General features: G+C 48.2%; 2 protein-coding genes and 1 long non-coding RNA gene across 4 annotated transcripts; 2 read left to right on the top strand and 1 right to left on the bottom strand.

Moving 5' to 3' along the window:
• Nucleotides 1–2,370: 2,370 nt before the first annotated feature.
• On the bottom strand, nucleotides 2,371–4,147 carry BANF1 (barrier to autointegration nuclear assembly factor 1). 2 transcript variants are annotated; one of them, XM_044761901.2, is made up of 3 exons: nucleotides 4,010–4,147; nucleotides 3,168–3,306; nucleotides 2,371–2,895 (listed from the first exon to the last, which is right to left on the bottom strand). In XM_044761901.2, the coding sequence occupies exons 2-3, from the start codon at nucleotides 3,288–3,290 to the stop codon at nucleotides 2,749–2,751; spliced, it is 270 nt and encodes an 89-aa protein (XP_044617836.1). In that variant the 5' UTR covers nucleotides 3,291–3,306; nucleotides 4,010–4,147; the 3' UTR covers nucleotides 2,371–2,748. The 2 variants fall into 2 exon arrangements, with proteins under 2 accessions (XP_044617836.1, XP_070344306.1); XM_070488205.1 differs by lacking the exon at nucleotides 4,010–4,147 and adding an exon at nucleotides 3,751–3,877.
• A 377-nt stretch (nucleotides 4,148–4,524) lies between these two features.
• Nucleotides 4,525–7,587, top strand: EIF1AD (eukaryotic translation initiation factor 1A domain containing). Its single transcript, XM_014844801.3, has 6 exons — nucleotides 4,525–4,699; nucleotides 5,349–5,523; nucleotides 5,669–5,777; nucleotides 5,878–5,986; nucleotides 6,160–6,207; nucleotides 7,273–7,587. The coding sequence occupies exons 2-6, from the start codon at nucleotides 5,437–5,439 to the stop codon at nucleotides 7,415–7,417; spliced, it is 498 nt and encodes a 165-aa protein (XP_014700287.1). The 5' UTR covers nucleotides 4,525–4,699; nucleotides 5,349–5,436; the 3' UTR covers nucleotides 7,418–7,587.
• Nucleotides 7,588–17,879: 10,292 nt separating this feature from the next.
• Nucleotides 17,880–23,152, top strand: LOC139040819 (uncharacterized). Its single transcript, XR_011495175.1, has 3 exons — nucleotides 17,880–18,098; nucleotides 20,656–20,885; nucleotides 22,416–23,152. It is a non-coding gene; the product is annotated as an uncharacterized lncRNA (long non-coding RNA).
• The last annotated feature ends 1,880 nt before the right edge of the window (nucleotides 23,153–25,032 follow it).

The raw sequence follows: 25,032 nt of genomic DNA, 5'->3' as shown, positions 1-25,032 counted from the left end.
ATCCGAAACAGTACGGCCTGAAACTCCAGGGACAGCCCACATTCCCACCTCGGTCGGGGCTTCAGACTGGCACTCTCCCAGGTGGCCTGTAACACAAGCGGGGCTCTGCTCTGGCCACCTGGTGTCCTTCCAAGGGGGCCACTCACCCTTCCCAGACCCAGCCTTGCACCTAATGAGCATGAGTTTCTGACTACTCGCTCCGTCCGCGGGTCTTTATTTTTGGTCTCCCTTTTATCCTTCTACTGTTCTGAGATGTAGCTAATGGCAAGTACGGAGAACGTTAACTGTTTACTTTAACCAGCAGACCTGTAGCAGCACCACACACGACAAGAAATGGAAACCGCCTCTCCCGCCCCCAAGGGCCCCACTCACCGCATCGGCCTCTCTCCCCCAAAGGTCATCACTGCCACTTCTTTTTCTTTACCTTTGACTTGTGCAATAAACATTTGGCTTTTCTAGTTTTACCACCTGTGTAGCAATCCCCAAGCAAGAATTCACTCGTTAACTTGACATGAATGGCACCACATGATGCGCTATTTCGTTTTATTCGCTCAATATTGAGATTCATGGGTCGTACACGGCTGTCACCTGTTCCTTTCCACTGGTATCGCTAGACTGTCATCAGCTAAGCTGCTGGGAATGTCCGCACAGGTGCTGGCGCAAGTATGTGTGTCCCGGGTCACAGCCCCGGGAGTGGAATTGCCGGGTCACGGGATGGGTCTTATCTTCAGTTTTACTAGAAAACGCCCAAATGTTTTCCCCAAGTGTTCATACCGATCTACACTCCCACCACCTGGCTGTCAGTTCCTGTTGCTCTGTTCCCTCACAGCGTGTGGTATTGTCTACAATTTTCCGTACAATGGCATCTCATTTGCATTTGATTACCAATGGGATCAGGCACCTTTTCACAGGCTTATTCACCATTTGGGTATCCACTCGGGCTTTCATCTCTTCTGCCCACTCTCCTATTGTGTCGTCTGCTTTCTCCTGGCTGCACTTCCATATGTGCTCTGGATCCAAACCCTTGCCGTTTACGGGTGTTGCAAATCTTCCCCACCCTGGGTTAGTCTCTTCACTCTCTTTATGCTACCTTGAGATGAACAAAGTTTCTATTAATGGAGTTCAACTTACCAAGTTTCTCTTCCTAATTTTTCTCTACCGAGATCATGAAAATCTTCTGATATTCTCCCAATTTTTGTATTTACTATCTGTCACTCTCTCCTCATCAGACTGTAAGCCCTCTGAGGAAAATTCTATAAGCAGCAGGTCCTCCACGGCACTCCGCTCAAGGAATGAAAGCCAAGTGGGGCTGGGTGCTACACAGCTAGAGTTTCATCTGATCCTTACGTCTCATTTTCTAAGTGGGGAAACTGAGGCTCAGAGAGGCCGAGTGACAGCACTAAGGAACACAGGGCTCTCAGGTACATGCGTTTCCAAGTTACATTTTGAGGGCCAGCCTGCCTCCTTCCTAGCAGTAAGTCCGTGGACATGCTACTTAGCCTCTCTCAGCCCCTCGTTTCCTCACCTTTAAAACAGAAAATTACTTATTGTGGAAGAAAAAGATGTTGGCAAAGATCTTAGTTGTGGGTCTGGGTCACACTAAGTGTTCAACAAAAACAGGATGAAGGGCCAGTCCGGTGGTGCAGCAGTTAAGTGCACACATTCCACTTTGGCGGCCGGGGGTTCGCCTATTCGGATCCTGGGTGTGGACATGGCACGACTTGGCAAGCCATGCTGTGGTAGCCATCCCACATATAAAGTAGAGGAAGATGAGCATGTATGTTAGCTCAGGGCCAGTCTTCCTCAGCAAAAAGAGGATTGGTAGCAGATGTTAGCCCAGGGCTAATCTTCCTCAAAAAAGAAAAAAAAAAACCAAACAGGATGAAAATATACCAGATACAAGTGTAACTCACTCAAGGCCCCAGCTGTGATGCACAGGCTCTTTCTGCCTCCCTGAGAGAGCAGGGCACGTGGCCAGAGCACTGCCCACTCCTCCAGAGACCAGGAGAGCACGTGAGGATGGGCAGGTGAATGCTAGCCACAGCTGGTCCACCCTCTTCCTGGAACCTCTGACTCCCACTGATTATTCCACCAGGTGCTGCCCAGCCCCCAGGTGGTGATGGACTTCTGGAACACCATAGCCCATCTGGATCCCAGGAAGGGATCAACCTACACTCTCTCCCACATTACTAAGGGATTGAGACACTCTGAGACACCTGCTGGAGGCCCACGTGGCTGGGGTGGCTCCCTCCAGGGTGGGAAGGAAGCTGCTGGTTTCGATCTGCACTGATAAGGGGTACAGCAGACCTGGTCAGTCTGGGGAAAGGACAACTCCCAGCCCACCTGCTTTTCACACACGAAGCCCAGTCGTGAAGGCCACTGACTTTATTGATTTAAAAAACTCTACAAGGACAGGGACTGTCTGCCAAAAAGGGAGCCAAATGGCATAAAACAGACCAGAGGTGAGGGTGGGAGTGAGGCAAGGGGCTAGGAATCCACTCAGAAAAGCTGGTCATCGACATGAAACTGGCAGGGGAAGGAGAAGGGAGATGCATGCAAGAGCGAAAATTCCAAAAAAGTCGAAACGGTGAAGGGAGAGAACTCCCAAAAGACTCGAGTACATCGGAAGTGAGTACGCAACAGCAATCTTTTCCTTTGTAGAGGACGGGGGGGGGGGGAGTCCCCACTCGGCTGCAAACTCTGGAGACTCAACGTTGGGGCTGGGGTTTGGGGGCTCCCCGGAGAGCATCACAAGAAGGCGTCGCACCACTCTCGCAGGCACCCAAAGCAGTCCCGGGACTGCTTGGCGTTGGCGCCACACGTGTCCTTCAGCCATTCCCGGAAGAGGTCTTCATCTTTCTTTAGCACCAGAAACTGGCCAAGAACCACATAGGCCTGCGAGACAGGCAAAGAAAGGGGGTGCCGTTAAGTGCTTTGTGGGACTAAGAACAAGACCACTATTGTGGCATCAAGGCACGTGACCCCAACCAACAACAAAACAATAAAAACGCACAAGAACCTCAAAGACAACACAATCTGGCTAGGCCTTCAGATTATACACCCGTCTGCCCCCAACAAGTACACTCACGTTCCTTACTCCCAAACTGCAGGAAACACTGTGGTCTGCCACCTCCTGCCCTCCCCAGGTGCACGCGGCCACCCCACACCTTGTCAAAGCCCCTTTCCTCCAGCTTCTTGCCCAGGACTTCACCAATCCCGGCCAGGCTCCCCACTGGCTTTTCCCCCATGGGCTCGGCCACGAAGTCTCGGTGCTTTTGAGACGTTGTCATCTTGATCAGGCTAAACCTGGGAATCCCAAGAAGAGGTAGGTTAGGGCTGAAAAACGGGGAACTCCAGAGGGCCCATTAGCAATCTCATGAAGAGGAAGCTAGATCAGCCGTGATGGTGCTTTTTTACTCGATTTCTCTCATTCCACGGATGAAAGCTTTTCCCCACTATTCAAGAGAAGTCTTTTCCACTCCAGCGGGAACTCGCTTTTGGTATTGCTCCAAAGGAAAAACTATCCTGCCCTAACAGGTGGCGCACGCGGGGCAGTGGGAAGAGCCCCAGGGTCAGCACTCAGGGGCCGCCCTGAAGCTGTCATTCCCTCTGTGACCTTGGCTGGGCAAAGGCGACAGCGCCTCTACCTGGGCCGGCGACCTGCTCTGAAAAGCAAATAAGGGGTCTGTCCGCCCCACCCGCCCCAACAGGCCGCTCCCAGAACGCAGGCGCAGGCCGGGACGCACACACCTGCTCCTCCAGCCCCGCGGGGTCCCCGCCTGGGCTCCCGCTGCGCTCGCCCCGACGGCTCCGCCCCCAGCGCGCGTCGCCCCGCCCCCAGCGCGCCGCTGCGCCCACACGCCGCGCCCCGGCCCCTCCCCGCGCCGCGGCCCAGCCCGGGCCGAGGGCGCATCCCCCGTCCGCCACGGCGCATGCGGCCCTTTCCTGCCCTCCTCCCCGCGCCGCCTCTGGCTTCCAGCCGAGGCCCCGCTCCACGGCTCGTGCTCACCCACGGCTCCGGTTCCCCTAACGGCTCCTCCCGCCAGCCGCCTGCTCCCGCCGCTCCTCAACCCACTAGAACTTTCCTCCACTTCCGCTTCCGGGTCGCCTCAAGAGCCACCTTAAAAACCTAAATTGGGCACTTCTAGCCGCCTAGAGCCATAGAGATGAGGCGCTCCGGATCTCGACGGCACCCTTAATAGGCGCTTCTTTCTGGTCGCTTTACTGGCTGCAAGGCTGCTTTCTAGGGTCTCGCTTCTCGGCAGCATGTCCGGTCTCAGGGAGCAGAGGCCTCGGAGGAGAAAACTTCATTTCCCTGCTGCCCGACACCCGGAACTCTAGGACTTGGCCTCCGCCGACCTGGCGATGGGAAGAGTTAGAGGGACGGACAAGGAGCGGGGGAGGGGTGGGGGTGGCCGAGAGGCTTCCGAGAGGGCCGGAAGTACGGTGCTCGGAAGGGGCCGACTCAGGCTGGCCCCGCGTTGTCCCCGTCGGCGTCGGGCTTGTAGGAGTGGGACGGGATCCGGAGGTGCCGGAGACCTGAGTTCAAGTCGACGCAACTGTCGTGACTGCCGGCAAGTCCTTTTTCTGTGCTTTCCTTGGCTCAGCTGCCAAGTGAGTCGTGGACGAGCCACTCTCAGCGTCCAGCCTGGAGAAACGGGGTCGTTCAGGCAGCACCGTGGGCGACGAGGGCCGGAGAGTAAGTGTGGGTCTCCTTCTCTGAGCGTCTTTCCTCCGGGATAGGGAGGAAGGGGGGCAGGAGGGCAACTAGAGGTGACACTTCGGAGTTTCCTTTGGAAACCATAGGTCTTGGTGGCACCAGTCCTTGTTTTCGCAGTACCCAAGTCAGGAGTAGAGCAGATGCCGCAGACCAAGCCGGCTTACCCCGACCTTCAGTTAACTCATTCCGGTTTGGACCATCGCGGTGGACTCCCACCTGGTCTCTCCCTGTGAGGTGTTGAGAGATTGAGCATCCGTGTTGTGGGGCTCTGCTACGCTTGGAATGTGCAAGCATGCTGAGGACGATACAGTTTATCTAACGCTCTTTCCCCAGCGGTTACCGGGATGATTTCTTTCTCTAGAACATGTAGTTTTTGTGGTTATGCCGGTACTTATAGTACCAGTTGTCTTATGTGTCATACACCGTGGTAAGTGTTCTGTTGTCGTTATCTCTTCCTAATAACAATGCTCCGAGTTAGTTGTTATTTTTTTCTGAGGCCTGGAGAAGTTGAACAGCTAGGCACAGCCAAGGTAGGATTTGAATCCAAGCAATTAGATTTCAGAGCCGACATTCTTAACCAGGACACTGTCACTCCTCAGTAAAAGGCCCCTCCTTGTCTTCAAAACAGTCCTGGGTTCCGAGCCTGCTGTCCAAGAAACTCAGAAGGAGGAGCTGATAGTCTCTGCGTCCCTCACCTCCCTGGGACAGGACCCAGCATGTCTCAGGCCACCAAGAGGAAGCATGTGGTGAAGGAGGTGCTGGGGGAGCACATGGTGCCCTCTGACCAGCAGCAGATCGTGAGGGTGAGTGGCATTGGGCACAAGCTGCTCTGCCCACTACCCCTCCACCCCCATTGGGCCCCTGGAGGGGGGGTAGGGTGCAGGGCAGCTCAGAGCGTGTTTGAGCTGGCTGATGAGGCTGACTGGTTCTTGGTTTCTCCTGGACCAGGTACTCAGGACCCCAGGGAACAATCTGCATGAAGTGGAGACAGCCCAGGGGCAGCGCTTCCTGGTGAGCATGCCTTCCAAATACCGCAAGAACATCTGGATTAAGAGAGGTGAGAGAGGCAGGCCTCTAGGAGACAGAACCGTTTCCTGTGGCCTTGGCTTCCCCCACTGCAAGGAGGACTGACTGCCTTTTCTCCACTCTCCCTCCAGGGGACTTTCTCATTGTTGACCCCATTGCAGAGGGAGAAAAGGTGAAGGCTGAGATCTCCTTTGTGCTCTGCAAGGACCATGTGCGCTCTCTGCAGAAGGAGGGGCTCTGGTAGGTAGTCCCCTTGGTCTGTGGCTTTCTGGCTTCTGGGGGGATTGACTTCTAGCTGTGGAATCAGGGGGGTGGGGGAGGATCCTGACATCTCAGGCAAGGACAGCTGGAAACAGCTTTTTGGCTGGGAGATTTCTCTGTCCGTTCTGACCCTGGCTCTTCTCTTGGCACAGGCCTGAGGCCTTCTCCGAAGCGGCTGAGAAACAGAACAACAGGAACAGGTGAGGAACAAGCCTCGGGGTAGGGAGGACAGAAAGTAGGGGTTCAAGCCTTGGGGTCTTGAGAGGAAAATAGAGCCTGCCTTTCTCCCTACGTGGGATCCCTGGTAAGAGCTCTTCAGTGTGCGGTGTAATATGTGGTTATGAGTATGGCTTGAAAGTCAGATGCCCTGGGTTAAAATCCTGGCTTTGCCACTTTTGTGACTTAAAGCAGGTTACTTAATTTCTTAAGCCTCCATTTCCTCACTTTTAAAATGGGAACTTTGGGAGGATTAAAGAAGTTAATGCTTATAAAATTGCCTAGAATAGTACTTGGTATATAATGTGGGTCCATTGAGCGTTAGTCGATGGTAATAGAATCATTATTGTGGCTGGGGCCACCCGCGGCATAGTGGTTAAGTCTGGTGTGCTCTGCTTTGTCAGCTTGGGTTCACGGGTTCAAATCCCAGGCGCAGACCGACACCACTCATCAAGCCATGTTGTGGCGGCCACCCACATATAAAGTAGAGGAAGACTGGCATAGGTGTTAGCTCAGGGCTAATCTTCCTCAAGCAAAAAAAAGAGGGAGATTGGCAACAGATATTAGCTTATTTCACAGCAAATCTTCCTCACCAAAAAACAAAACCCTGTGGCTCCAGTGAACTTTTTTTTTTAAGGATTTTATTTTTCCTTTTTCTCCCCAAAGACTCCTGGTACATAGTTGTGTATTTTTAGTTGTGGGTCCTTCTAGTTGTGGCATGTGGGATGCCGCTTCAGCATGGCCTGATGAGCTGTACCATGTCTGTGCCCAGGATTTGAACCGGGGAAACCCTGGGCCGCTGAAGCGGAGTGCACGAACTTAACCACTGGGCCCCGGGGCTGGCCCCTCCAGTGAACTTTTGAGGTGGAGGTGGACGGTAGTCTTTAGCCTGATTTCCTTGGCCAAGCTTTCTTGCTGTTTGTTCTGACTCTTTCCTTGTCTGATTCCCTGAGCCCTGACTGCTTGGCCATATGGTCCTCCTTTTCGTGAACTGCAGATCTGGTTCCCCAGAAGGCCTTGGGCTAACACTTTCCTTTTCCCTCATGCAGACAGACTCAGCCAGAACTCTCAGCGGAGCCACAGTCATCAGGAGAAGACTCCAGCTCTGAAGACGATTCTGACCTCTTTGTGAACACCAACCGCAGACAGTATGACGAGAGTGAGGAGGAGAGCGAAGAGGAGGAGACAGCCTGAGACCCCAGAACCCACTTCTCCTCTCGCTCAGAGACTCTGTGGCTCCTCTGAGCTTGGACATTCCCAGGGTGCTCTGCAGATTTTCCCCACTGGATGGGGACAAGGCAGAGCCCCTCTCTGAACTGACCTTCTGACCCAAGAGAATTAAACCCCTGGTGGGTGGTGACTTGGCCGGTGTCCGAGTGGCTTTCTGGAGGGAAGAGGGACTTGTGATGAAGTTAAAAACTGCTCCTTCGTGGAGGCCTCATGGGCAGGTGGGCTGAATGGCCAGGAAATGGGGAACAGCTGGAATTTCCCTACACTCTCTCTCTCTCCCTGCCTCTCTCATTGGGCACTTAGAAAGTGCCAGGCTCCGTGCTGTGGCTCCTCGCACGTGTTTAATAACTGAGGACAGTACCACTTCATCGCGTGCTTCCAGTTAATGCTGATTCAGGCATCAGGATCACAGCCATAGGGCCCAGTGCCCACCTGCCTCTATGAGACACTCAGGACAAGTTCCATGGTGCCTGGTAAGCTGCTTTCCCTGCCTTTCTAGTCACCTGTGACTGCAGGAGTGCCTGCCTCCCTGCTACTGTGTACCTCCCCTGGTTGGTGGCCTGCTTATGGCTACTCAGACCGTCACTCCTCAGCCGTCTTGCAAACCACATGATCCCACGTTGAAGCGTCTACCTCCGGCTGTATGCTCTCCCTCTTCGTTGCTGGCGTTGACCTTCACTGCTCAGTCATCAAAGTTCACCGTCTGGCTTAGGGTCTTCTACCCCTGCTCGTGTCATTATTTTCCACATCCGTGGGTGGGTCTATTCAAAGCTGTGACCCTGTGGCTCCTTGATAGCCCATCACTAATGCCCTTGCCCTCTGTTCCAGGCCTGCTTCCTGCATCGCTAGTCACTCCCTGGACCCCTGACCTTCCTAGAAATTGCAGCACCTTCTGAATTCAAATAGCTGTGCAGTCATTACCTTCTGGCCTTCTTGCTTACTCAGCTACTCCCTCTGCAAAAGTTCTTTATCTTCATGCTCCAAATCAGCCCTGCCACGTTCTCAGCATTATGCTCCTGTCTTCACTTCCCTCATTGTGCAGCGTCGCTCCCACAGTCTGCCCCCTCCACTCCCTTGTCTCCCTCCACTGTATTCCTCTAGTAAAACCCTAACCCTGGCCGACCCACTCACTCACCTCTGTGCCTGCGCCCACGTAACTCCCAGAGAAAAGCCAACCTGGCCCCTCGTTTTACCTTAAATTCATAATTACGAACCTCAGACGGATGCTCAGCACTGCCTAGCACGTCTGCTCTGGGCTGTTGTCTTTTAGAACTTCTGTCTTGTCTGTCAATTCCCCCTTCCCCAGCTAGTTAGCAACCGCAGCTCGCACTTCATTAAGAAATAGTAGCCATTGAAGGGAACTCTCGCCTCCCCGTTGCCAACCCTACAAGTGTGCTCACAGATCTTCCTTGTTACTCCCCACTGTAATCCAGTGGGACTTCAACCTTTCCTTTTGTGCTTTGAAGCCTGTCTCTTCTCTCACTTAAGGACTTTTTGTGGGTTTGTTTTTTTGTCGTCCTTTCTGCTGCATGTGTTAGCATCGAATGTGCTGTAGAGTCTGCCATCTGAAAAGCAATCAGAGAAACCTGTCTGATCCCACTCTCTCCAGCTACCACTTCATTTACCTGCTCCTCATTCACTTTCTCTTACGTTTGTTTAATATAGCTTTAAATATACACACATATGTATATGTGTGTGTCTCTACACACGTATGAAAATTGTGTATATGTGTATATATACACACACTGAAGATAAATTTCAGACAAGTTAAAGATAGATACACACATATCTATCTATCTATGGGAGATAGCTTTTTTCCCTAAAGGGGTAGCCACTTGTCCCTATACCATTTATTGAATGGGCCATTCTTTCCTCAGTGATTTTAAATACCTTTTTAAAATAAACTGAACTCCTGCATGTGTATAGATCTGTCTGGAATTTCTAATCTGTCCCGTTGATCTAGTGTGCATGTGCCACATGTTGTAGCACGATTGACATCTCATAGCCCCCTCACCCCTGCCCCTCTGGTGCTTGAAAGTTTCCTATTTTCTCTTACACAAGAACTTTAGAACAAATTTGTCAATTTTATTAAAAAATCCTGTTGAGATTTTCTGTGGCGTGGTTTTAAATCTCATAGATTTGGAGAGAAGTGGTATTTAACAGTTTTGAATCTTCCGACCCAGAAATGAGGTATGTACATTCTTTTGTCAGGTGTTGTCTTCATATGTTTCTGTCATGTTTCTAATTCAATTTAGTCTTAGGAATTTTAGCGTTCTTTGTTATGAGTGAGATCTTTTGAAACTGCATTTCTAACTGTCACTGGCACATAGGACCCCTCTCATCCTTGTGTGCTCCCCTGGTAATCTGATTGAATTCTCGTTAATTCTAATAGTTCTTCACTTGGTTTTCTTGGCTTTCTGGCTGGAGAGTCAAATCATATCCTATTAGAGGCACTTCTGTCCTTTACACTCATTTCTTCTTGTGAATTACAGAGGCCAGGACCTCCAGGACAAGTTGAAAGGCACCCTTGTTTGTTCCTCTCTTAGTGGAAAATGGTTCTCACGTTTCATCACAAAATGGGATTCTTCCTTTAGGTTTCTGGTAGATAACCTTCATCAGGCTGAAGATGTTTTCTTCTGTTCCTAGCTTACTGAGGATTTTTTTCTTTATTCAACACTGATGAGTTTCAACATCTATTGAGATAATCAAAAGATTTTTCTTTATTGTACTGATTTACGTTAGTAGGTTTCCAAATGTTGAACTATCCTTGCACTCTGATATAAACTTTGCTTAGTTTTATGGTATATTACTTATTTAGGATTTTTATATGTATCCCTGGGCCAATTTCACTTTTTATTTTAATGATCTTCCTGCCCCATTTTGATAACAGCATTATGCTAGCCTTATAGAATGGATTAGGAGACATTTACTCTTTTTCTTTGGGCTTGAATAATTTATAGAAAAGAAATTATTGGTTTCTTCAAAGTTTGGTAGAATTTATAAAAACATCTGTGTTCGATGCCCTTTTTTAGGGGTAGATCTTTGCCTGCCTTTTAATTACTTCTGTGGTATTTTGTCTACTCAGGTTTGCTGTCCTTGAATCAATTTTGGTAATTTATATTTTTTTGGATCGTATGTTTCATATATATTTAAGGTTTTTTGGGCAAAAAGTCATGCATGATATTTGTATTATTGGGGACTTTCTTACTTAGGGACAAAATCTAACTTGAACTAGCAGAAGCAAACAAGGTCTCACTGGCTGAGGTCTAAGAGTAGAGCTTTTGGCAGAGCTGGTGCAGGGCCAGCATGGTTTCGTCAGGGCTTTCTCCTCGTTTGTTTCTCGGGTAGTCTCTGCTCCGCTTGGTAGATCAATCCCTTTCTCCCTACAGGTGTTTTCTGCAGGAAGCTCCAGTTTATACTCATTCCTTACAAAGAGTTCCCTCTTCCGGGTCCTTGTATTTCTGGGAAGAGTGGTCTTGCTCAGGTCACTCGCCCTCTCCACTGGCTGGGGCTCAGTAGGGGGATAGGGGATTACGGGGAGGCAAGATGAACCACACCTGCTCCATATGATATGCATTTCCCATAGAATAGAAGAAGGGGGCACGGGGCGAGAGCAGATGAAACCAACAAACATTTCTCCTGTGTTCTATGTATTTTATTTTCTTTGACTAACTTTGTGAGATATCTGTCTATTGGCCTTTTCCTTCTATTTCTTTGGGTTTATTTGCTCATTTCTAGCTTCTTGAATTGTATGCTTAATTTCAGTCTTGTTTTCTAATATATTTAGGGCTATAAATTTTCCTCTAAGTACTCCTTTGGCAGTTCCCCACTTTATCCTGTGTGTATGTGATTTTTTTGGCTTTATATCTGTAAGCTTGTCCTTATGTTTTTCTCCAGCACCCAGTGAGTCTGTGATCTACATAATAACCTCTTTTTTCCCCCTAAAACCTTTTAATCTTCCCTTCTCCATGTCTTATCAGCCATTTTCCTCCTGTGGGTTGCAGCTAAGCATCCTGGTGGAGGTAGAGTCTGCTTATTACTCTCCTTTGTCATTCTTTGAGGCTGAGTTCCATCTCTATTCTCCCAACTTGGTGGAATCCAACCGCGTATGAATAGATCTTCTAGAATGAGCTGAGTGTTCTAAGAGCCGTGGTCAGTTCATGTGACTGGTCGCCTCATAGTGCTGCTCCTGCTGCAGTTAAGTTTGACGCTTGTGACCCTTCAGACTCTGCACCTCTGTCACTTTAGGACCAACCTTTATAACCAGATCATTTCCTCTAGAGCTTCCCCGTGCAGCCCAGCTTACTTTCCTCCCTTGTCATCCGGCCACCCATATATATGTGCCGTGGAGCACATAGGGCAGTCTGAGCTAGTCACGTTGTTTTTCTCCTTTAATCTGTAAGTGTGGTGAGATACCTTGATGGTTTCTCACATTAAGACATCTTTGCATTCCTGGAATAAAAGTCACGATGTATTTTTGAATATATTGCTGATTTTGGTTTTCTGATGTTTGGGGAATTTGGGGCATCCGGGCTAAGTGAGATGGCTTAAGCTTTTCCTCTCCTGCACTGCCCTTGTCTGGTTTTTATATCAAGATATGAGTTGGAGAGCATTCTCTCCCTTTATTTTCATTACAAGTGTTTGTATATGATTGGAATTTTGCATTTCTAAAATTTTTGGTATAACTTACTATAAAACCAACCATACCTGGCAGTTCTGGGCTGAGTGGGTAGATTTTTTCTTTTTATGATTTTATTTTTCCTTTTTCTCCCCAAAGCCCCCCTAGTACATAGTTGTGTATTTTTAGTTGTGGGTCCTTCTAGTTGTGGCATGTGGGACGCCACCTCAGCATGACCTGATGGGCGGTGCCATGTCCGCACCCAGGATTCGAGCTGGCGAAACCCTGGGCCACCAAAGCGGAGTGCACGAACTTAACCACTTGGCCACGGGGCTGGCCTCAGGGTGGGTACTTTTTTTTTTTTTTTTGAGAAAGATCAGCCCTGAGCTAACTACTGCCAATCTTTCTCTTTTTGCTGAGGAAGACTGGCCCTGAGCTAACATTCATGCCCATCTTCCTCTACTTTATTTGTGGGATGCCTACCACAGCATGGCTTTTGCCAAGCGGTGCCATGTCCGCACCCAGGCTCCAAACCGGCGAACCCCAGGCCGCCGAGAAGCAGATCGTGTGAACTTAACCGCTGTGCCACTGGGCCGGCCCAGGGTAGATTTTTAATTCTAGATTTTTGTTGATAATGGATTTGCTCAGGTTTCTGTTCTTGAGTCAGCTATATTTTCAAGGAAAAATATTTGCCTGTTTTATCTATGGTTTCAAATTTATTAGCATAAAGATATTTGTAGAATTGCCTTATGTTTGTAACCTTGACTGTATCCAAAATTTGTCCCCTTTTTAATATCTAAAATTTATTATACTTTGTATCTTTTTCTATCCTGTCTGTCTTGGCAGAAGTTCATTTATTAGTCTCTTCAAAGCACCAGCTTTTTGTCGTCGTTCATTGTTAGCTTTCTTCTGTCATTGGTTTCTGCTCTTACCATATTCCACTTTACTTATCCTCCCTTGGGCTCATTCTGTCGTCCTTCTCATAGCCCTTGTGGTTGTGTGCTGAACTAATTAGCTTTCAGTTTTACTTCCGCCCCCATCCCAAACTATTTAGGGAATTTTCAAACCTGAAGAAAAAGAGAAAGAAGGTAAAGTCAGTCCCTGTATACCCTTCAACAGGGTCACCAATTTATAACATTTTTTGCCACGTTCTATTTCTTTATTCACAGATCACACCTAGGTTTTACATTTAGTTGTTAAATCTCTTTGACCTCTTTTAATGTAGAACAAACACCTTAATGATTTTTTTCCCTTAAATGGACTATTTTGACAAGTTTGGGCTAGTATCTTATATCACTCATTTGCATTTGTGTGATTGTTTTTGCAGACAGATTTGGGTTAGACAATTTTAGCAAAAATAGCCTAGAGCTAACGTGCTCTCACTGCGTCACCAGGTGGAGGGCTGGCGTGCGCTTATTGTTCATTGCTCATGAGGCACATGGTGCAGGATGTCCGGCTACCGCCAGGCTAATTTTGATCACCTGGCTAATGGGACGGCTTCTAGATCATTTCCCTAGAAAAGCGCTATTTTCCCCTTATAATTAGTAATTTGTGGGACAGTCTTACACCTTTTAAGGCTAAAATTTCCCTTGATGCAGCTCCATATGTTTTGTATCTAGTTTTGGGTTTTTAAGAAATTAATGAATTAGAATACACATAAAATTTACCGTCTTTACTATTTTTAAGAGTACAGTTCCGTCATGTTAAGTACATTCACATTGGGGCCGGCCTGATGGCTTAGTGGTTAAGTTCACATGCTCCACTTCGGCGGCCCAGGGTTCATGGGTTCACATCCCAGGCACGGACCTACTCACGAGTCATCAAGCCACACTGAGGCAGCATCCCACATACAAAGTAGAGGAAGATCAGCACAGATGTTAGCTCAGGGCCAGTCTTCCTCACACATGCAAAAAAAGTATATTCACGTTGTGCAACCAATCTCCAAATGTTTTCATACCCATTAACAACTCCCCTTTTTCCCCTTCCCCAGGCCCTGACAACCACCAGTCTACTTTCTGTGTCTGGAGTTTGAGTAGATACCTCAGATAAGTGGGATCATACAATATTTATCTTCATGTCTGGTTTATTTCACTGTGTATAATGTCCTCAAGTTTCGTCCATATTGCATGTGTCAGAATGTCGGTCCTTCTTAAGGCTGAATGATATTCCGTTGTGTCTTTAGACCACATTTTGTTCATCCATTCATCCGTTGATGGAATCTTGGATTTTCCTTCCACCTTTTAGCTATTGTGAATAATGCTGCTATGAACATGGGTGTACAAATAACCTCTTTGACACCTTGCTTTCAGTTCTTTTGGAGATATACCCAGAGGTGGAATTGCTAGATTATATGGTCATTCTATTTTGAATTTTTTAAGGAACCACCACCATACTATTTTCCACTGTGGCTGCACCATTTTACATTCCCACCAAAAGTGCATAAGAGTTCCAATTTCTCCACACCGTTGCCAACACGTTGTTTTCTGTTCTTTTGAGGAAGATTAGCCCTAAGCTAACTACTGCCAATCCTCCTCTTTTTGCTGAGGAAGACTGGCCCTGAGCTAACACCATGCCCATCCTCCTCTACTTTATATGTGGGATGCCTGCCACAGCATGGCTTTTGCCAAGTGGTGCCATATCTGCACCTGGGATCCGAACCGGTGAACCCCGGGCCGCTGAGAAGTGGAACGTGTGAACTTAACGGCTATACTACCGGGCTGGCGCCCGTTCTTTTTTTTTTTGATAGTAGCTATGCTGATAGGTGTGAAGTATCTAGTATTTTAATAATAGTTTAGTTTTGAGTGTTTTCTAATTTTCATTAAGATTCCTTTTTTGGTCCATAAATTATTGTACTTAAATATTTTAGTTGGTTATTTTTAATAATGTGAGCACCTTCAAACCCACCACTACAAAACAAAAGCTAGGACTTGCCAGTAACCCGAGCCACCATATGTCCCCTCCACCGGGCCCCCACCCATCCCATTCTGTTCTCCCACCCGGGGTAACCGTCTGGAGTTCCATATGCCCTTGTTTTCTTTTCATATGGTTTTCTTGTATTTAAAAGTTATTTTAACCTTATGAAAAGGATATGCTGAACGTCTTATTTGGGGGCTGACTTCTTTCATTTAATAATTTAATTTGTTATTTAATTATTCACTTTAACTTCCGTCATTGTATTACTGTGGTCCCGCTCATTGCTCTGTGTTGCTGGTCTTCGTTTGTTTTGACTGTCAATGTTTCCTTGCGGGACGGTTTATCCGTTTAGTCTTCTGCTGCTGGCCCTCCACGTCTTCCCATTTTTCTGCCGTTGTAAACATTCTTGCACGTGTGTCTTTGTTCGGGTGGGAGAGCTTCTCTTGGGACGGTACCTAGGCGTGAACTCGCTCTGTCACGACTTTAGGCAGTGCTGCCCACTGTTTTCCGGAGTGGCTGCTCTGATCCACATTCACCGACAGCGGATCCCTGTGGTGGATTTCATGACTTCTTGCTACAGTCTGTCCATGTTTTCTTAATATATTTGGAGTTTATGTTATTTAGCACAACATGTTTAAAATTGCTATCTCTTTTTGTGAATCGAACCCTTCATTATAGCGTGACTCTGTCCATCCCTACAGAAGCTTCTTATCTTAGTTTCTTTCATCTGATGTTCGTGTAGCTGCCCCACGTTTCTTCTGGTTGGGTTAGTATTTTTGCCTGACAAGTCATCGTCCATCCTCTTGCTCTCAAGCTGTGCATGGTCCCTTGCTTTAGATGTCTCTGTGTGGATCTGGATTCTTCAAAGTTGAATCACTAATTTTCTTTTAACTGATACATTTAGTCCATTTAACTCATGGTGCTAATTGGAATATTGAGACCCATCTGTCATATTTGAATGACAGTTTGGGTGGATATAAAGTTCTAGATTCTAACTTCTTTTCCTTCAATACTTTGCAAATACTATGTTATTATCTTCTTGTGTCCAGTGTTGCTGTTGAAAAGTCTGATGTCAGCCTGATTCTCTTTCCTTTATGTGTGATATGCTTTTCTCTCTGTAAGCGTTATCTCTGATATCCTTAACGTCCTGGATGACGTGTGTAACTGCGAGTTATTCCTTTTTTCCCCCTTTTGGCACTCTGCACTTTTTTGATCCAAGGTGCTTCATATTTGTATTACTCCAGGAAATCTGTCTCCGTTATTTCTTCAAATATTTTCTCCTTTCATGTTTATATTTCTCTGTAGAATTCCCATTATTCAGACGTTAGCACCTTTCCTTGTATCTTCTATATCTCTTAGCTTTTCTTTTACAATTTTATTTCTTCAGTCCTTCCTCTTACAAGGTTTTCTCAATCTAGTCTTCTAGTCACTGTTTCATTTCTAAATTGTATTCCTTCTGTCGTATATCCTGTCTCTTGTGTTCTTTATTTCAGCTCAGGCTGAGTTCTCTAGCAGGGTTAAACTACAGGTGACCATACGGGAAATTTCCTGCATAGAGAACTCTGGGAGCCAGTGTCTGAGACACTTCAACAATAGCCCCCTGTGGGGCAAGGCAGCCGGGTGTTTGCCTGTCAGCTCCCACCTGCCGTTGTGGGCGGGCTGCTCCTGGAGGCGTTAGCTGCCAGCCCACCCATGTGCCGGTGGACCAGTAGGTGAGCTGGCTTCAGTGGCCGGGGAAAGTCCTCAGGCAAAGGCAACGGCAGGTGCTTGCTGTTGAAATCTGGCCAGCGTGCACAAGTCTGTTACGTGCTGAGAGGATACGTATGGGATTCTAGAGAGTGTGCACTTCTCAGTAGGAGAAGCAAGTCCATAAATGCAAAAGCCCTGGGGCCAGTGAGTGCTGGTGGGATGTAATTTCCAAAGCTGAGGTGAATTCCATGGCCTCTGAAGGAGACTGGGCTTGGTGGCAGTGCTCGGTCGACAGCTTCCTGATCTTCCAAGGCTTCCTGTTGCAGGGGCCCGTTCAAACTTGGTCTCTTGTCTGCTGGTCCAGTACAAAGGCTTTAGTAAAATTCCTAAACGTGGAGTATGCTGCCTTCATACTCAAAGAAGCCATACGTACAAAGAAGCCAAGTTGGTATAGGGCCTCTTTCTTCGTGGTTGGAGGCGTCAGGCCAGCAATTTATCTTTAGCAGTTGCCCAGATGTTTCCTAAGAAAGTCCCTTGGGTTGCAGGACCCTGGATTCTGTCTGCCTTCAAGGCCCAACCATGTCTGCTTACCTGTACCTGCAGAGCATGCAAGGCAGTGTGGACAGTTTCCTCAGTAGGAACTGCTGTCAGAATATCATCGACGTAAAGGAAAGTCAGGACTGCCACCAAGTGGCTTGTGTTGTGCTCAAGTTTGGTCCATTGATGACATATTGCAAGAGAATCCAAAGTCCCCATGGAAGGTGTAAAGGCACACTGCCTGCCTTGCCTGGTGACACAGGAATAAAGTATTATCAATGTCCAAGGCTGTCTACCAGGTGCCAGTGGCGGCGGCAATCTTTTCAGTTATTGTTATGATGGAGCCTGATGATGCCCAGATGTCCACGTCCTTATGAACCCTTGCTAGTTCACCGTGAGGTGCCAAGTTCCAGAAACCTTTGTAACTAACTAGTCCAGGTTGCTAAATGTGGAGCTAGTACTGCGTATCACTCGGTTCTCCTTAATTCTTGTATGAGAAGAGTACTCTCTTCCTCCTTGTCATGTGCACTGTGGTTCCCACTGCATGACCTCGGCCCAGGGGACGAGGTGTAGTCAGTTCCTGGCTCCATATTCAGTCGACATTTATAGAAGCTACCAGCAGGGGTCACAATAAACACATCCAACCAGCAAGTGTCCCCGGGCGGCAGCACCCAAACCATGCATCCCAGCTACACACTCTGGTAACACGACAGCGGTCTCAGTCTAGCCCGAGGGTCCAAGTGCCCCGACAGCGCTTGTGATGGTCCTCCGCTGGGAACACAAGTTCCACAGAGGGGAATTCACCGACCAGGCGTTATGGGTCCCCCACCCGTGCAGCACACACGGACGGAAGCGTGTGCTCAGAGCGCTCAGAGCACCTGGAGAGAGGTGAGGAGCTGCCCCAGTCATCTGTCAGTTTTAAAGAACCCAAATCAGGGCGCATGGGCTCACATAGTAGGATCTGTGACTGTGCATTCCCCTCCCAAAACCCTCTTCAGGAAACGGCCTGGGATTCCAGAGGCCACGGGGACGTTGTAGGGCGGGGGGAGTGGGTGACACCACAGGGCAGTCTCTAAAGCGCTCTGCTTCCTGGGGACCTCCTTCACCCCGCTGTTTCAATTGTTCCTCTGCTAGAAACTGCTGAAGCTTTCGGACTCCTCTGTCTGCCTTGCCTCCCTTCACTGGCCTCGTCTCTGAAGCCAGGTGCCTTCCTCTTTCACGTGGGGCCCGCAGTCACCTTATGTCTCCTACAATTTAGCATTTTGCCCATCAAGGTCTGTCTTATCAATCCTCTTTACCGTCCGTGGCCACACAAGGCTTTGCGAGAGGGGGCCTCGGCACGGAGGTCCTCCCCTTTTTTGGTTCCCCATTTCTTTCTGTCCAGGGCTGACAAATCAGACACTTTTTGGAACCCCTCCTGTCTGTCCCCCCCCCCCCAAGGTGGGGCATACACTGGCACAGAGGGCAATTTTATTTCTCTTAGTGCCCCGTGGAGCAGGTGCACAGAAGAGGGAAAGACCACGGGCCTGAGGATGGGCAGGTAACGTGGTGTGTCTGTGTCAGGCAGGGGCATGTTAAGTCTGGAAGCTACGGGGCCTGGAACGGCAGGCTAAGGGATTTTGACAAGGATCGCCTGAAATGGCAGCATCTGGTACGTCAAGAGTTGGGGCGGGGGGAATGGGTGTTGCGGGAAGGGCCAGGACGCAGCCTGGCCGGAGCGGAGAGCCTGACTGAGGCCGACTCCGTCTTCCCAGGGTGTTAGGGCCACAGAGAATGCCCGTCGGGGAGCGACTTTGATTCTCCCCACAGCCCTGTGAGTGGGGACAGCCATCCCCGCCCTAAACCAGGTGAAGACATTGAGACCAACAGAATGTGGGAGTTTATCACCGACAGGCAGAAGGAGCTTCTAGAAGACGAACTTCAGAAAGAATGAAAATGCCTCCAGAGGAGAGGTCTGAGACGAAAAGGAACGAGGAGCAAATTCATTAATGATGATGATGTCTAATTTGGGGGTGGTTCTTAAAAGGTCAAGATAAAGTACTGGCGAACAAAAACACGGAGTAACAGAGAGGGAACCGTGGTTATTTAAGGGTTCTTAGGCTTTGTTTGAAGGGAGATAGATCTCTTGACTAAGCTTAGACTGTAAAAATGTCCAGGGCAATCTCCGAAAGAGTAGAAATAGTGTCTAACTTCCAAACCAGGTATAAAGAAAAGCATAAAACTCAATCCTTCAAAAAGAAAGCAAGGAAGGAGAAAAACAATAGAAAGCGGGACAAACAGAAAAGTATTATTTGTATAGATAGAAACTACTCTGCTTTTGTTTAAGCAGAAAAGGAATTTTCTAGAACATTTTAGGTGACTCATTGTGATGGTTAATTTTCTATGTCAACCTGACTGGCTGAGGGATGCCCAGGTAGCTGGTGGAACATTATTTCTGGGTCTGTCTGTGAAGGCGTTCCTGGAAGAGATTGGCATTTGGATCCGTAGACTGAGGATGGGAGGCCCCCTCGCCAATGCAGGTGGCCATCACCCAATCCGGTGAGGGCCTAAAAGCAAACAAAGAGGGAGGAAGAAGGGCAAATCTGCTCTCTGTTTGCGCTGGGACATCCATCTTCTGCCCTCGGACATCGTCGCTCCTCGGGCCTTGAGACTCAGACTGAGGCTTACACCATCGGCCCCTCTGGTTCTCGGGCCTTCGGGCTTGGACTGAGTGACACCACCGACTTCCTGGGTCTCCAGCTTGCAGGTGGCAGACTGTGGGGCTTCTCAGCCTTCATAATCTTGTGAGCCAATTCCTGTAATACATCTCCTCATATGTATCCTGGTGCTGATTCTCTGGAGAACCCTGGCTAATGCACTCATGGAATCTCGAGAGGGTCAAGAACCCGTCCCAGCGCTTACACAGCCAGGAGAAGCACCAAACTGAAGCCGCCGGTGGCCCCCGCGGGGAAACTGCTGCTCTGGAGGCATCTCGCCGGGCTGGCCCAGGACGTCAGCATCGACCCCCATCACTGTTTCTTCTGGAAGGTCAACCAATGTTAGTGCTTTCACCATCATCGCCATTAGTTTACTGAGAGCTTTTATTTGAAACGGATGATGTATTTTTATCAAATAGAATATAATTGTGTAGTTTTTCAATTTAATTGTATATATAATCAATTATGTCAATAGATTCCCTTGGAGAATCATCCTTACATTTCTGGAATAAACCTCACAGTGTATGATTCTTTTGAAACATTGCTAGATTCGATTAGGTATTTTATTTAGAAAGTTTGCATCTATATTTATAAGCAACATTATTTTTTGTAGTATCCTTGTCAGACGTGGCTATCAACATTTTATCAACACCATAAAATACATTAGAGGGGTTGCCACCTTTTCCTCTGGTCTGGAATATTTATTTTTTTATTTTTTATTTTTATTTTTTTCCTTTTTCTCCCCAAAGCTCCCCGGTACATAGTTGTATATTCTTCGCTGTGGGTCCTTCTAGCTGTGGCATGTGGGACGCTGCCTCAGCGTGGTTTGATGAGCAGTGCCATGTCCGCGCCCAAGATTCGAACCAACGAAACACTGGGCCGCCTGCAGCAGAGCGCGCGAACTTAACCACTCAGCCACCGGGCCAGCCCCCCTTGTCTGGAATATTTAAATAGCATTTGAACGACCTGCTATGTAAAGGTAAGACGGAACTGTCGGGGTCCAGTGCCTTTTTCCAAGGTTCAAAGAATAACCACAACGAAAGTGTACATTGTGTTTAGATTTGGAAAACTAATAGTAGCTCTCTATAGACGCGGCTGTAGCCAGAAGACAGCAAGCTCCAGGCCTGGGAAATGACAGGCCCTTAGAGAGGAGAGAAAGCAGACAGCAGCACTTCTGAGCTGTTTACTAGTTCTTTACACATCCAGTGAATAACCACTGGGAGAGTTTACGGACTTTCCTTAATTCTCACGCTAGACGTTTTTGTTACTTATGTAATTATCCAAAAACAATGCTTGACATATATTAGCATGAACTCAAAATTTATTTTAAAAGAGAAAAAGACGAACTTCACAGAATGTAAGAACCAGCTTCTACGATAATACAGCCAGTAATAGGAATTTACTTTAGCCTAACAAATTTAACTGGTAAGGTAATCTATGACCTTAAAGAGGGAGCCAATATTTCTTGTTTATTTGTTTCTATTCTTTTCTTTTTCTTCTTTTTTTTTTTTTTTTGAGGAAGACTAGCCCTAAGCTAACATCTGCTGCCAATCCTCCTCTTTTTGCTGAGGAAGACTGGCCCTGAGCTAACATCTGTGCCCATCTTCCTGCACTTTATATGTGGGACGCCTGCCACAGCATGGCTTGCCAAGCGGTGCCATGTCTGCACCGGGATCCGAACCGGAGTACCCCGGGCCGCCAAAGTGGAACGTGTGCACTTAACCGCTGCACCACCAGGCCGGTCCAGGAAGCCAGTATTTCTGATTTTGCATTACTTTTTCTTAATGAGGGGCCTTATATTTTTTGCTCTCAGCATCTTTAGTCACCTTTTCAATCTCTTATTTAGTAATTATCTATTCATGAATTCTAATTTTTCCAAGGTCAATCTTGGTATTTTACGGTATCCTAGGAAATTATCCACTTCCTCTGAATTTTCCAATTGGCTGTCATACTTTTCCTCAAAACATTACTTTGGTTTCTTCTGGATCTATGATAACATATCCTTCCTCTTTCCCAAGCCTATATAACTTTAAGTGAAGTTTTTATGGAAGAATATTCATACGAGAAAATGCACAAATATTAAGTATACAGTTCAATGTATTTTCACGAAGTGAGCAGACACTCACCTATCCAGCACCCAAATCCAGAAATAACACAGGCCCTGGCCCCTGAAGCCTCTTCCTGCCTCTTTTCGGAGTCTACCCACAATGTGCTCACTTCTAATAGCATAGTTTTCCTGTTTTTGTATTAAACGGAAGCAGACCGTGTGCACAATTTTATGTCTGCCGTCTTTACCCATCCGTCATGTCTGAGATTCAGCCACGCTATTCATTCCGTTATACGAACACCACCATTTACTTATGCGATCTACTGTCGATGGACATTTGGGCTGTTTCCAGTTTGGGACAGTTATAAATAGTGCCGCTCCGAACATTTCTGTTCGTGTCTTCGGCTGAACATATGTACATTTTTCTGTTGCTAAGCCAACATATTTTGCTCTCTTAAACAGAGTTTTACAATGGAAAATTTCAAACGTACCCAAAAGTAGATGGAACGGAACAGTGAACGCCCGTGTACCAATCACCCAGCTTCAATAACCACAACATCTTGCTACTCCTGCCTCACATATCCCCGTTCCCCAGACTTGTCTTTGTTCTTTTATTTATTTTTAATGTTGGAGTAACTTAAAGCAAATGCCAGATCTCATCAGATCCTTCTATTTATATATAATACATATAGACATAGACATATATGTATATAATATGCGTGAAACGTGTATATTATATGTACCTCTAACATAAGGATTTTTGTTTTAACATAACCACCAGGCCAGTATCATACCCAACAAAATTAAATAATTCCTTGATGTTATCTAATACCCTGTGTTCAGATTTCCCTGATTATCTCAAAAATGGTTTTCGTTTGTTTTTTTTTTTTTGAGGAAGATTAGCCCTGAGCTAACATCTGCTGCCAATCCTCCTGTTTTTGCTGAGGAAGACTGGCCCTGAGCTAACATCCTTGCCCATCTTCCTCTACTTTATATGTGGGACGCCTGCCACAGCATGGCTTTTGCCAGGCGGTGCCATGTCCACACCCAGGATGCGAACCAAAGCGGAACATGCGAACTTAACCACTGCACTCAAAAATGTTTTTTTAATCATTTGTTTGAATCAGGATCCAAACAAGGTCTACGCTGTGTTCCTCGGGCTGTCTCTTGCGTCTTTTTAATTATAACATTCCCCTCTCACCTTTTCTCATGTCTTTTATTTTTGAGGAAACCAGTTCCTTTGCCTGTAGAATTTCCCACGTGCCTGATTCGGCTGATCGGATCCTAGAGCTGGGGTCTCACATGTTCCTCTGTCCCCGCTTTCCTTGTAAACTGTGGGTCAACCAGGGGCCCTTATTTTGGAAAGAATATTTCCCAGGTTTGCTACTGCAGCGCATCGGGAGGCGCGCTCTGCTTTTAATGCTGTGAACCCGATGAGTGGGTTCCAGTGCTGTTGGCAAGGTGCACCTGTTCCCTCTTGACCTTTCACACGGCGGTTGGAGGTCTGTCTAACTTCAGCAGTTTTTATTCTTCAACCTTTTCGCTCTGTTCTACAAGGAACATGCACTGCTTTGTTTAGAAAACAACGGGGCACTTTAAAAACAACTGCTAAAAGGATGACTTCTGAGACTAAAAGCCTGTATAGGTAGGGACAAGCCAGACAGGTCTGTGTCCCTGGGGGGGCAGCTGGGGGGCCATGCAGCCTAGAGTGGGATGTCAGAGGCCCAGTGGGCCGTGGGAGCCTGAGCAGGGTGACGAGGCTGTCCCTCAGCTCAGGGTGGGCATCAGAGCCCGAGCAGCCTGTGTAGGCATCTCGGGGCAGAGGGGCTGGAGGGGCAGCCTGGGGGGTGAGCGGGGGCCTGAGGGCAGTGAGGGGCCCTCGTCGGGGTGGAGCGAGGAAGAGTCTGCATGGGCAGTGGTGGCATCAACGGCCCAGCCAGGAGCCTCAGAAACTGAGTGAAGTGGGGAGGGGAAGAGGGTGACAGCAGGGACAGGAGTTCTGTCCTGGAAATTGATCCAAGTAAATATCTAGAGGAGAAAGGGAGGCAGCTTCTCACTATCAGAGAAGGGAGGTGAATATGACAAGGGAGAAAAGTAGAGTGAACCCCGTGGTGTGTCGGATTGGAATCTGAGCTACCGCATAAGTCATGGTTTTCGGTCGAAAAAAGTAAATACAGGTTGAAACGTGATCTATTCATTTCCTAGCTCTGTCCACGGAGAGGGCCTGAGAGCGGCAACACCCCAGGAGCCGTGAGCACCAGGGCATCCAGATCTTGGTTTTTAACACCACCCTTCACTAAAAGGAACCAGGGCGCTTTGAGAAAATGGCAGATTCCAGGGTCAGGGCAGGGAAAGTACAAGACGAGCCTGGAACAGTTTTCGTTGTTGTTTTACCAGAAAGTAAGAAAGTGCTTAAAGAGTGAGGGAGACATGTCAAAGGAACATGGAAGCCAACTTCCGGGAGCTCCCACTGGTAAAACTCAGGACAATTTGAGGTGGGAGCTTCTCTCCCCATCCCGAGGACACAGGGCTCAGCGAGGTCAGGGAATGTGGCCAGGATCGTGCAGAGGGTGACCCGGGGAGATCCAGCCCAGGGACAAGGAGGGAGAGAACGTGAATGTTTGTCATGCTGCCACACCCACCTCCTCTGGGGAACAGCCCCTCCCTGCCCACGACGTGGAAGGCGCCGCAGAGCCAGCCCCTTCAGCTCCCCCTAGTCTGCACCTGGGCAGAACCCTTCTCGAGGACACCAAGGGACACAGACAGGACCAGCTGGGGAAGGTGGGGCAGGGAGCCTAGGTCCCGGTCACTCATGGGCTCAGTGCTGGGGGGCACCAAGGACAGCACCTCTGGGGCAGATGGGTGGGAATTCAGCCCACCAGCCATGCTCCCAGGGCCCGTGTCCGGCAGCCCAGAGGGGCACCTTTTTCCAAGTGCACTAGAGTGCCAGGGCCCCGCCTGGGCCTCCAGGGTACAAACTTGGGAGAAGGCGCAGGAGAGAAGGCAGGGCCGCTGCTGGGGCTGGGAGGGGGCGGGTTCCCCATCCTGTGGGCTTCACAGACCTCACCACACCGTGGGG

Source organism: Equus asinus, chromosome 17 (genome assembly GCF_041296235.1).
Source record: "Equus asinus isolate D_3611 breed Donkey chromosome 17, EquAss-T2T_v2, whole genome shotgun sequence".
NCBI classification, from domain to species: Eukaryota; Metazoa; Chordata; class Mammalia; order Perissodactyla; family Equidae; genus Equus; species Equus asinus.
This window is presented reverse-complemented; position numbering and strand designations above follow the sequence as displayed.